Below are 12,621 nucleotides of genomic sequence, written 5' to 3' on the forward strand. Positions count from 1 at the left end.
TACACATTCAAATGTGCCTTCGGCCAGTAACATCTTTAATCATTTATAGCAGTTTCAATAGCTTCTGCTTGTTGTAAACATTTCATATTCTTTTTAGATAGTAATTTATACAAACTGGTATAAATCTGAGTCTACAAACAAGGAATGGTTAAGTATACGCTCACTACAGAGGATGTGAAATGTCTGTTTTATTTTACCACAAGTCACCCCTTTCTATTTGACTTGAGAAAGGAAGTAGCTGTATTTGGCCATACCATGATCGGTTTATGCACACATACTCCATTTGCATACAAGATTTCTATCTTTGGTGGTTCAGTTTTGGGGAAAAATTGGCTGAAAACCTGAAAGCTGTTCACAAAGTGAGATAGTGGTCAAGAGTAGTAGCATTGTCTGTGTGCTTTACTCACTGAATGCACTTAAAGATTAATTAACATTTAATCTAAAGGAATCTGGGGGCAAGTTTCTCAATAGTTCAAACCTCTACCAATCATTACACGTTCAATCTTGGATCTTGCTCACAGTTTGTTACAGCAGTTGCTTGTTCAGATCGCTCAAATGCATCATTAGCTTTTCACTTGTTAAAATCACTAGATTTTTGTGTTTTCACAAAATTTTAAGGACTGGATTAGTCAATCAATGGCACAGATAGTTGAAGGGAAAACACAATATCTATAGATCTCCCAAAAGAGTATGGCTCAGACAAAAGCAAAACAAGACATAAGATAAAATCGTACTTGTTTTTACTCTTATTTCCTCATCCACATAAATAATGGCCATAACCTTTCTGCACAAATTATTCAAGTCATGACAAGGCCTCTCCAGGTAAGGTCCTGCCATGTGTACTCAATACTGGTGAAGTCATGCCCAGTGACTGCAATAAACACTGTGCCAGGAAAAGCCCAGCATAACAAAAAAGATGAAGAATAAAAAAAAAAAGATAGGGAATTTCTTATGGTATTTTGTTGCTGTTATGTCCCTTTGAATGGGAAGACTCACAGCTGTTCCTCTAGTGGGTTTTTAGAGGCTGTAAACTGCACAGGAGTAGACTGCCTATCTTTCTCCCGTGGAACAACTGGTGGATTTAAAACTTGTACCTTTGGTTTTATAATTTGTGTCTTCTCTCCATTTTGTAACTGTGTTATCAGTCTTTTTCATGTGGAGGTCCTACAGGATTCTATAAACTTTTGATATGAGACTCTTATATGAAATGTTATTAACCAAATGTTTTTTCCCAGTCAGTAGGTTTTCTTTTCACTCTGTTGGAAAAAGACCCAGTTATTCCATTGCTTGGGATATACCCCCAGAAAATTACAACTGAGGCATTAATGGAGATTTGTACACCAATAATCATAGCTGTGTTATTCACCATCTAAGGAAATAGCCCAAATGTCCAACTATAACAGAATGGATTGAGACATTATGGCATGTCCACACAATGGAATACTATATAGAATGCAGGAGCAACAATTTTGAAAATCACGAACTAATTTGGGAGGGACTGGAGAGTATTATGCTAAGTGAACTAATTCAGTCCCATATGGACAAATACTGTTTAAAACTATTATTGTAGAAATAGAAAGATAACAGTTAAAACATGTATGAGGATCCAAGGAGGGGCAGAGGGGTAAGGATGGGGGGATAGGTAAAGAAAATTGGAAAGATCGGTGTAAAAAGCAATGCACATAAATGTAAATAAACCAGTATAAAATAAACATTTAATTAAAAAGAAACAAAACAAGACAAAACAAACTTGTGTCTTTGGATTGGCAGCCCAACTCCTTGCCACCACAGCTTCCTAATGGTATAGTTGAAAAAAAAATTGACATCATGAAAGTTTTACTAAAAAGTCAAACCAAAAAAAAGAGCACTGTCCATAGCTATACACTGCCAACAAACCATTAGGTTTTCATGGAGGAGGTAAAAATACATTTACTCTGAAGGGCACAGAAAGCAATGGCAGAATGAACATTGACAATTAAAGAGAACTTAGAATTTAAATTCCATTTTGAAAATTAGGATGAGGGTAACTTTCATTTGTACATATATTTAAACAAACCAGAGCTTGTATGGTGGATGGTAGAAACAATTTGTTGCAAGGTACAAGACTCTATGTTCAAATTACAACTTTGATCACTTTAATGTGCTACTTGTTAAGTAAACCAAATTACATTTGGCGTATGTTGCTGCGAAGTTAGAGCTTCCCTCCTCCTCCTTCCAAAATTTGGCCTCTTAAGCAGTAAGGTTAATTCTGGCAAGGCTTGCTTCTGCTAAGAGCTGTTTTGTCTTGCTTTTGAAAATGCTACAATTGAGACCAACTAAAATAAAAAAAGGTTCATTTGAAAAAGGGGACTAGAAATATGCCACAAAATCATTTTTACAGAAATACTCTCTAGGTGAAGCCTGTTCTTTTTATACAAGTAAAAAAAATTTAACAGCAATATACACATAGTCACAGTGAGGACGCTGGCAAATTCACAATGTGTAGCGTAAGTGGAAACTGCAAAACAGCCTTCCAAGAGAACAGTGTCATATAGCAAGCAGAGCAAGCCCATTCAATAGCAAACACCACAAGGTCCCTAAAGAGGGGAAGAGTGCAAGAAAAGCAGCACGCGCTTTGACACAAATAGCAATTTATGGCTAATGGTTGACATAGCTGTGGTAACAGTGACTCTCTCGCTGCTGTGTCAAGTCCTATGACATCTGTTTATCTTTATACCATTCCACAAACTCGTCCAGCAAAATGGGCTACACTCCATCTTCATCATAGTTGCTAAGGTCAAGATTAATTGTCCTGCTGAACTCTAGCACTTTGCACCACTTGTCTTTGTTAATAAATTTGTATTTTGATTGCTCTAAAAATTGGTGAAAAACTGGAGAAAGGGACCAGATTTATCCTAATAACAGTCCCAACATGCACTTGGTAGTGTTTATGTCTAGGCTGTGCTGGTCCTGTTCCCATGCAAAATCAAACTCGTATCTGTAAATAAGTTTAAAGTTTGTAGAATCATTTAATAATGATCTTAAGCATTCCAAAGTAGTTTTTAGTTTCTCTCTTATATCACATTTTAGAGAAATCATTCTTTTTAACCATTCTTGTGGTGTAAAATAACCCATGTTTTGTGCATCCAGCTTCCAGACTAGGACAAGCATAACTACATTTTCTGGTTCAACACCAATCTTCATATTTCTCCATGCCTTCAGGCCCTACAACATCATCAGTACGTGTATATTCATAGAACCATTCTAAGCATTGCTTGCTTGAAAAGGCTTCTTCTTCTTCTTCAGTCTTTATTCTAGTTGAATCATATTTTCTAAACATGCTATCATTCCTACTCTTCTTGGGAGATAAGTCATCCCCAGATGCAGGTCTTTGCTACTTCCTCGGTGGCATCACTTTACTGACGCAATTTGAAGAACTGCAAGACCACAGACTTCCTGTTTGGTGATTGTCTTGGCCAATGTCTTCTGTAAGATTTAGCTTATTAAGGGGGTAGATTTTGTGAATATTAGCCAGTTCAGTTGAAAGTAAAGAGCAAGAATGTAAAGCAAGTTGCTCGATCTTCCAAAAACCACAGAAGTCAAGAAAACTCTGTCTTCTGCAGACTGGAGAGCTGGAGCCGACCGTAGAGTTACTTGCAGTATCAGAGCACACCGCAAAACCAGAACACAGTGGCAGGAGCTGCTCACCTTTCTCCCGGAGCCTCCTGTACCACTTAGCCCCTGGAAGATCCTCACCCCGTTGTCCCTGCACCATGCTCCTGCTCTGCCTACCTCTTGCTGCCTGGTGCCACCGCCTGGCCCAGCTCTTGAGCACCCGCCATGGGTTCCACAACCTCTATTCACGCCAGATTCTCAGGTCCTGGCCGAAAATGAGTATTTTCCCAGTCTGTAGTCCCCTTCCTGTATGATTAAGGAGCTTTGGTGGCCCAGTGAATTAAACATTGGGCTGCTAATGGAAAACCATCAAACCTCACTGATGTTGAGTTGAAACTGACTCATAGCTGACCCTCGAGTAGGTTTTCAGAGGCTGTAAACCACATGGGAGGAGACTGTCCATCGTTCTCCTGTGGAGCAGCTGGTGGATTTGAACATTTTTGGATTGGCACTCCAACCCCACTAACAAAACGTCATCTGTTTGAATCCACCAGCTGCTGTGTGGGAGAAATACGTAGCTGGCTCTTTCCACAAAGAACTACAGCCTTGGAAAACCTGTAAGGGAGTTTTACTCTGCAGGGGAAAGATGGACAATCTCATCCCAAATGATCTATACTATCAGAAAACCACTGGAGCGTTAGCTGTAACTCAAAGGCAAAGAGTTTTACTCTTGAGTTAGAAGCTGTGATTGAGTTGGAATCAACCTGACCACAGTGTGTTTCTTGACCTTTGTTATTATTTTTCATTACATTTAAGTTATACCTTTTTTTTTCCTAAGTTATACCTTTTAAGCTACCTGTTTGTTTGTAATTATGGTTTTCTTGCTTAACCCTGAAAAAGCTATCATCATTTTTGCATCTGAAAATAGTCATTTCACATTTCTATTTCTTTAAGTTAAAAATTATTAGCTCTTTAATACATTTGGAGTATATTTTCACTTTATCATAAAGTAGGCATTTTTTAATATTCTTTTCAATATATATTTAATAAATAACTTCTGGTTTTAAACTGTAATCTGTCATAATGAATTTTTTCTCTTTATGAGAACTATTTTTTAATATTCTAAGTTCTTTTTAGACATTTAATTCTCTGTACTAACAACACTTTATTTTTTAATATTCTTCTAATATCTGCTCACATTATACTTTCTCCCACAAGGTATTATTTTCCACTTGCAAAAATAATCTGTTGGGGTTTTGCTTTAGAAAGTGATTTATGTTAATATTAATCTTAAAATAATAACGATTTAATATAATATTTGTTCTCTCAAGAAACACGATGCAGTTTATATAAAATATATGCTCATTTGTCTTCTTTAACCTATGAAAGAGGCCTTAACCCTTTGATTTATATTACTAATAGTTACTTATTGTATTAGTATTATCAATGAGTATTACTGATACTGTCAATGGTCTTCATGAATCGTCTTCCTTTTTATTTTATTTTTTTTTCTGAAACACATTGTTTATTTTCCGTCGACTTTATTCCCACTTTTTAAAAGGCAGTTTAAGACCATTCCATGGTGGTGCCCACCCACTCAGTGGCTTGAGCAGTGGGGGCTGCAGACCAGTCTTCAGTTGCAGGCTGAGCGCTCCAGGCTTCAGTAGGGAACTGCTGAATCAGCACAGAAGGCACCGGGACGCCTTTGGACTAGTCTGTAACTTCAGGCTGAGCAGCAGTGAATTCAGGAGCAGGGGCCGTCCATTCTCCCTGAAACTCTTCCTTGGTCACAGTCTCTTCAGCAGCAGCCTGTTCTTCCTTTTCAATCTCTTCCGGATCTCTGTACAGATCGGGCATGACCTCCCAACAGGTGCTCCCGGGAGATTGTGCCACACATGCGCAGGACTTCCCGGGTCAGCATCCACCACATCAGACCCACAGAGTGAACTACCTTATTGTTGTACGGGATAGCAATGTCTACATAACGCAGAGGAGAATCTGTGTTACACAGGGCAATGGTGGGCAAGTTAACGTAAGATGCTTTTGTCAGAGGCTGGTGGTCAGACCTGGGATCAGTAACCACCAGAAGATGAGGCTCCCCGAAGGCTGCCTGGATCTGGTTAGTGAAGGTTCCAGGAGTGAAGTGCCCAGCAATAGGAGTGGCCTCAGTAGCAGCAGCAAACTTCAGAACAGCTCTCTGGACTGTATTTCTGGAGGAAATGACACTGACATCGGCTGAATTTTCAATGGCAACAATGGCGCGAGCAGCCAAGAGCAGCTTCTTCCAGGTCCTCTTCAGGGTTATGATGTAGATGCCATCACTTTTCCTTTTGTAGATATACTGTTCCATTTGGAAGTCAAGGCTGGTGCTGCCCAAATACGTTCCTGCTGCAAGGAATTTGAGGACATCCTCCTCCTTCATCTGCAGGACATCAAGGGCTCCGGACACTGTGGAAGTTTCCCTTTTAAGTTACGACGGGAACCAGAACAACGCCATATGGACTCTTGTGCGGGTAGCTCGGAACATGAATGGTCTTGTGAGAAGACACAGAAAAGACTTTCCCATCTTCTTTCAAAATTCTATAAATCATAACCAACTCTAGAAAGACACTTCCTTAGTATTCTAACATGTCAAAAGGAGACAGAAGGAAATGTTAAAAAAAAAGACCAGAAGAAAGTCTATTCATGCATACATCCATAAGCAACAAATATTTAACTCCAAATTTAATATATAGAAAAGTAATGTAATTCTTTTAGTTCTAGAACTCTGGAAACTAGTTTTCAAATTTTATAATCTCAATGTTATGATTTCCACCCCCAAGAAGCAATAAAATTAGTTAGAATAAAATATGATAGGTTGGTTGTCAGGAACCTTGAAAATTGGCTTTTCTAGGTGTTACATTAGCCCCTGTTCGGGGGGCATGGTTTCCAGGTACCTTAACTGTGCACACGTGGTCTTGTAAATCATCATCAGCTGTGGGACCAATACAAGAGAGTGTTTTCCACACTGTGAGAAAAGGCAAGTGATGGTGGTGGTGAGAGGGTGAAGAGACTTTTGTGGTATTGCTGTGAAGAGAATGTGGCAAGGTGTACCAGAAGAAAGCTGGAAATAAAGACCACAGTTAAATGTTTTGCTTCCTGGATGACTGAATTAAAAGCTGACTTGTAACTGCTCTGAGATGAAGTCTGCTGGACGACTGAGGATATTAGAGGCTTCTTGCTTTTGTGCTTCTGAACTGAACCTGGACTGTTAGTGTCTTGTTAACCTGGCCTGGGACTAAACTTGGACTTGCACTGTATGATATTCTTTGCCTTCCCCACTCTCCAAAATATTTTTCTAATAAACCTCACAATTGAGAGTAAAGCCTGTGAGCCAAATTACAATAAACATCAGACCCAATGACTGGAACAAATAGGTGCAGGAGCATGGGAGGTGGCATGTCTGGCTGTGTAGCTATTTGCATGGTGCTATGGATATTATTGATGTGGAACAGTTCCCCTTTATGACGGAGGCAGAAGTCAGACTCAGCCATGCCCATGTTAAGTACTGCTCCTTTCACAATATGAAAAACAGGCTGAAAAATCCAGGTATAAAGAATAATAATAATAAGGTAATGTATCTTCTGTCACAACCTTTTGTGACCATCTAATTCTTCCTAAATAATGTTCTCTTATTTCAAAGGATGACTCCATACGCCCCCCCCCACCCTGGACTGTACTAACCATAAAGAATAATAATGCAATATATCTTCATCTATTTTCTGGACTGTACTAACAGTAAGATGACGCTCTGGAGGCCTAGTGGTAAAGTGAAAAACTAGACTGTCATCCCAAAGACACAGGGTTCAAATTCACCAGCTGCTGTGTGGGAAAAGGATGGACAATCTTCTTTTTTGTAATTTACTGCCTCTGGCATTGGAGGATCAGCTGTGGGTTGGTTATGACTTGATGATACAGAGCAACAACAGTAAGAAGAGTACCTAAGAAAGTTCTATAAACTTCTCAGCTGGAATAAAACAGTTATAGATAAACCTCATCTACTTTATAGGAATCCAGTATGAAGCCAAGATGATGTGCCGAGACATTTTGTTTTTACCTTCAAAACCAGAGTTCAGGAGGTGTTCTCCCAGGTCACAACCAAACACCCTCTCTTTCAAGATTCCTCGCTGCTTCAATTTCTGTTTCGTTGGACGAGACTTCATGAATGTGCGTAAGAAAGTAATGAGCTTGCCGTGCTTCTTAGACACTAGAGAAACAAAAACAAAACACAACAACAAAAACTAATAAAGACAAAAATATCTTAATTGGAACAGCAAGTTACATTTTAAAATTAAAGAAATTATTGTATCGCTAGGATGATTATAAAACTCTTGGTACAAACACTTTATATTCTGAAAGAACTTAACATTGGAAGTTCAGGTAACACTGGTTTTATAAAGTATCAAAATTCAATATTTTCTTTTTACTAGCTTATGATTTTACCTGATGAGATTTTAAATACATTTAAATGTCATAATCAGTGACTTTTAAAATGAAGTTTGATCTAAGAATATAATATCACTATAGGTATAGCTTTACTATTATTTATTTCTTTTGAAGTCTTCAAAATAAGTAAGATAAAATAGTGAAAGGGTAGTTTGTATTTTGAGTCCACTTCTAAATGAGTTCTTAGTCTGAACTAAATGAGTGGCTTAGTCTGAAGGGAGATGCCCTGTTAATCCAAAGAACACGCCTCCCTGGTGGCTCAAATCCACCAATGACTCTGTAAGAGAAAGACGAGCCATCTCCTTCTGTGTGATGACAAAGAAAGAATATAAAAAACTCTATTTGCATCACATATTGCAATTCCATAAGTATAGCTAAAAATAGAAACAATTTCCTATCAGTTTACAGATCTTCTGTTAACATTTATCTAGAGTATTAAAAATATATAAAAAGGGGTAATTTATAAATAAGTATATAATAAGAATATTTCCACTATTCAATTGTTCAAGCCAAGTCTCTGCCTTCAAGTTAGAAGTAACTCATCACCGACTCTAGCTGATTGCTAGCTGTACATCACAGAGGAGGGGACTCCTCGCCTTTCTTCCTTGGAGCCACTGGTGGTCTTTGGTAATGCACAGCCCTTTCTGGACAATGTCACTGAGGTCAATCAATATGTCAGAGAGATAACAAGGAAAGAACGTAAGAGACAAATGCAGAGAGAAGGGCCTTTTGCTAAAAGTTCAGCCTATTATGACAATTTAAAATCAACAATATCATGAGCTCAGAAAGAGTTGCAGAGTACTAAGCTATGTGGCTTTAACCTTCTGGTGTTTGCAGATGTTACTGGGAGTGTTACTGAATCCTACTTCAAATTCCAATGCTTCTCTGAGCTTATGGCACTTACTGAGAGGACTCTGGATGCCGAGGGTAAAGTATGGACTGAGATGGGTCTTCAGGAGGATGCAGGACTAGAGGAGGCATATGGGCTCTGTTATTTTCCATTTTATAGTAAATAATATTTGCAGACACAGAATATTTTTGGTGAGGACTAAGTGATTATATTAGGGTGTGCAACCATTCTCATCTGCCCATGTCCGAGACAAGAAACTTCTAGAGTAGTAACCAAGAAAGTCTCTGAGCAACCAAGATGAGATGGCCACTCTAGAAAGTACACAAAGGGGATAAGGGGCATATTTTCTCTATCAATTGTTTAAATTTTGGGTAGAATTATCAATCTATTTTTGATGATACTTGAGGCATGCTCTAAATCTGGTAAAATTATAGCATCATTTTGAGTTTCTTTACTTTAAAATCTTCACTGCCTTCCCATGTCTTTGTAAATATATGTGATTGCTAAGGAGAAATTGATATACTTGGATCTGCTCAGAAGTGTGTGATACATGTTGTCACCATATTGTTTTTTTTTTAAATTAAGCTATCAGTTATAGTACCTTCTAGTTTATGTATTAGGAATTTTGGGTAAGGAGTGGTCATTAAACTGGCCGTGTTTAATCTCACCTGTTTTCACATGAAACTAAATCAACTTTCTTTTTAACCAAATTGTTTTTAAAAAATTAGTTTTACCTACAACAATTTGTTGTTGTTGGTGCATGTCAAGTTGCGTGTAACTCATAGCAACCCTATGTACAACAACTCTGAACTCTGCTCCATTTTGAGCCAAACTTACTGTCCCTGACTGACACACCTGCCCTAATTACTCCAGTTACTGAGTCAACTGAGGGTCAATCCAGGGTCCTTCTGTCTTGTGCTGTCCCTCCACCCTTCCAAACATGATGTCCATCTCCAAGGATTGGTCCTTCCTTGCAACATGTCCAAAGTATGTCAGACAAAGCTTCAAAATAAATAAATACATTGAAAAAAATCCTTGCCTCCAAGGAAGAGCCTGGTTTCATCTTCTCCATGATGAACCTGTTTGTTCTCCTAGCAGTATATGGTATATTCAATACTCTTCTCCAGCACCACAGCTCACAGCCATCAATTATTCTTCTATTATCCTTAGTTATTTTTCAGCTTTCTGATGCAAAGAAGACCATGGCCTGGATGAAGTGCACCTTAGTCTCTAGACTGACATCTTCAGAACTCTAGAGAGATCCCCGACAGCAGATTTTCCCAGTGTAAATTCATCTTTTGACTTCCTGACTGCTGGTACTAAGAATGTTGATTGTGGAGCCAAGCAAGCTGCCTATCAAGATGCTGCAAATTGATCCAGTGGTGAGAATCTTTGTTTTCTCTAGCATTACACAATAAATTAGAATTTTAACTTCTATACTATCAGAAAAATGCTCCAGTGGCTTAGTAGGTAAGGAACTGGACTGTCACCCTAAAGTCAGGTGGTTCAAATTCATTAGCTGCTCCAAAGGAAACAGATAAGCAGTCTTTCCCAGTGTGATTTACAGCCTCTGAAAACCCGTTAGAAGATCAGCTATGAGTTAGTTCCAACATGACAGCAATGAGAGAACAAATAAGTGAAATTATTTCCACTTGGCAACAAGGTATGTCCTTTTTAGAAAAAGGTGTATTTTTTGAAATTTTTTATTCCACGTAGTAAAATTTTCACATTTTCTTTACTAAAGGATACATTCTAGGTATCTTTTGTTAGGGTTATTACTAGGAATAGTAACTTTCTTTTGTTGCTGCTATTGAAGAAAAATACCTGTTATGCTTTAATTTGCCATACTGGCGTGTTGTTGTTGATCTTGTTAAGTGCCACTGAGTCACAGATGACTCATAGTGACACTATGAATGAAAGACCTGAACACTTGTATGACTTTCATCATTTCTTCACATTCATAGAGTTTCCGGAGGCAAGCTATTTTGGACTTGGATGCCACTCTTGTTTCCAAGCATGTTTTTAATCAGGGAGCTCCACCAAACACTGTCCACAATGCGTAAACATTATTGTATTTGACACATCAGTGACAGTGTTTAGCATCACAGCAACCACAAGTTATCTTTATACAGCAAATGGACAGACCAGTGTTATACCACTTAGAATATAATGTATGACCAAAGACATACTGTATCAATTTCATTGAAAAAAAAAACATGCTGAAATGTCTTCAAATATTTTTTACAAACTGTTGCATACTTTGCAATGAAATTTTAATGACATAGGGATATAAAAAGGTTAAAAATTATACTCTAGAGTTAGAGGACTCTAATGAGCACAAATTAACTGCAAATAAACTTAGGATTCTGTACTTGTTACTTCCTCTGCCTGAAATGGTTCTTGCAAAAACTCTGTATGGATAATTCATCCCTGCATTTTCAGTTTTAGCTCAAATGGCACTTCCTCTGTAAGGGTTCACTGATAGCTCTCTTTAAAGCAGGCTCACTTCCATCCTGCCTTGCCTTCTCTCAATGATTCCATACTTCTACTGCTCTCTCTGATTAGCTTACTTGCTTCTGTACTTGTTTACTACATATCTATATCCCCACAGCAGTGTAAATATTGAAACAGGGAAGTCACTGCCAGTGCTGGGATCACTATCTGACACGCAAAAAAACACTGAATGAACATTTTTTTCTCTTCTATTTAGAATATAATCATATCAAACCAAATATAGTTAATTCTATCACATTTTCTGAAATAAGTTCTTTCCATTTACTGTTTGAAATATTAGTAATTGGTTAGAAATCTGAAGACAAATGTTAACATCAGACAAGTACATTTTGATGCTGAATTTAATGAAAATATCTCTTGAACTTGAAAACTGCATATGAACTTGATTACTGTTATATTAATTATTGTGCTACTGCTGCCATTGTGTGTTACTGAGTTGGAAACAACTCATAGTTGAACCTACAGAGGGTTTTCAGAGGCAGAAAATCACACAGGAAAAGACTGTCCATCTTTCTCCTACAAAATATCTGGTGGATTTGAACTGTGTGCCTTGCAATGACAGTGCAGCTTCTCTCCACTACGTCACCAGAGCTAAGAAAGTATTTTCTCTCAAGTTTTTCAAGATATTTGAAATGAAATGTGAAGTATAAGTATTATCAATTTAGGAACAAGTTAATTAAAAGCAACTGTATATCAGCTGTTGTTGTTGTGTGCCATCAAGTTAGAACCGACCCATTGCTGACCCTCCAATGGGTTTTCGGAGGCAGTCTAATTGCATGACAGAAGACTACTCATCTTTCTCTTCTAGAGGAGCTGGTGCATAAAAACTGTGTGGAGGCAAAGGAATAGGACAAGCTGCTTGCTGTAACAGAGCACAAACACAATAAATAATGAAGTAATAATGTTGTTGTTATGTGCCGTTGAGTCGCTTGCGACTCAGAGACCCTATGTACAACAGCCCTAAACTCTGCTCTGTCCTGTGCCAATCGCACTGTCCTGACACTCCCATCCCAATTATCCCAGTCACTGAATCAATCCACCTCATAGAGGGCCTTCCTCTCCTGCGCTGCCCCTCCACCCTCCCAAGTATGATGTCCTTCTCCAAGGACCGGTCTCTCCTCAAAACATGTCCGAAATATGTTAGATGGAGCCTCAGAATCCTTGCCTCCAAGGAGCCA

At 38.3% G+C, this 12,621-nt stretch overlaps 1 protein-coding gene and 1 pseudogene across 1 annotated transcript in view; both read right to left on the reverse strand.

The window, feature by feature from the left end:
• Positions 1-12,621, reverse strand: part of ARHGAP32 (Rho GTPase activating protein 32) — a 385,046-nt gene that overhangs the window by 59,623 nt on the left and 312,802 nt on the right. The window contains exon 11 of the mRNA XM_006901383.1: positions 7,691-7,840. Coding sequence (XP_006901445.1) covers positions 7,691-7,840 — 150 coding nt within the window. The remainder of the gene's footprint in view (positions 1-7,690; positions 7,841-12,621) is intronic.
• On the reverse strand, positions 2,692-3,520 carry LOC102847842 (annotated as a pseudogene).

This window comes from Elephantulus edwardii, unplaced genomic scaffold (assembly GCF_000299155.1).
Source record: "Elephantulus edwardii isolate Elephantulus edwardi_28Jun2011 unplaced genomic scaffold, EleEdw1.0 scaffold00323, whole genome shotgun sequence".
Taxonomy (NCBI): domain Eukaryota; kingdom Metazoa; phylum Chordata; class Mammalia; order Macroscelidea; family Macroscelididae; genus Elephantulus; species Elephantulus edwardii.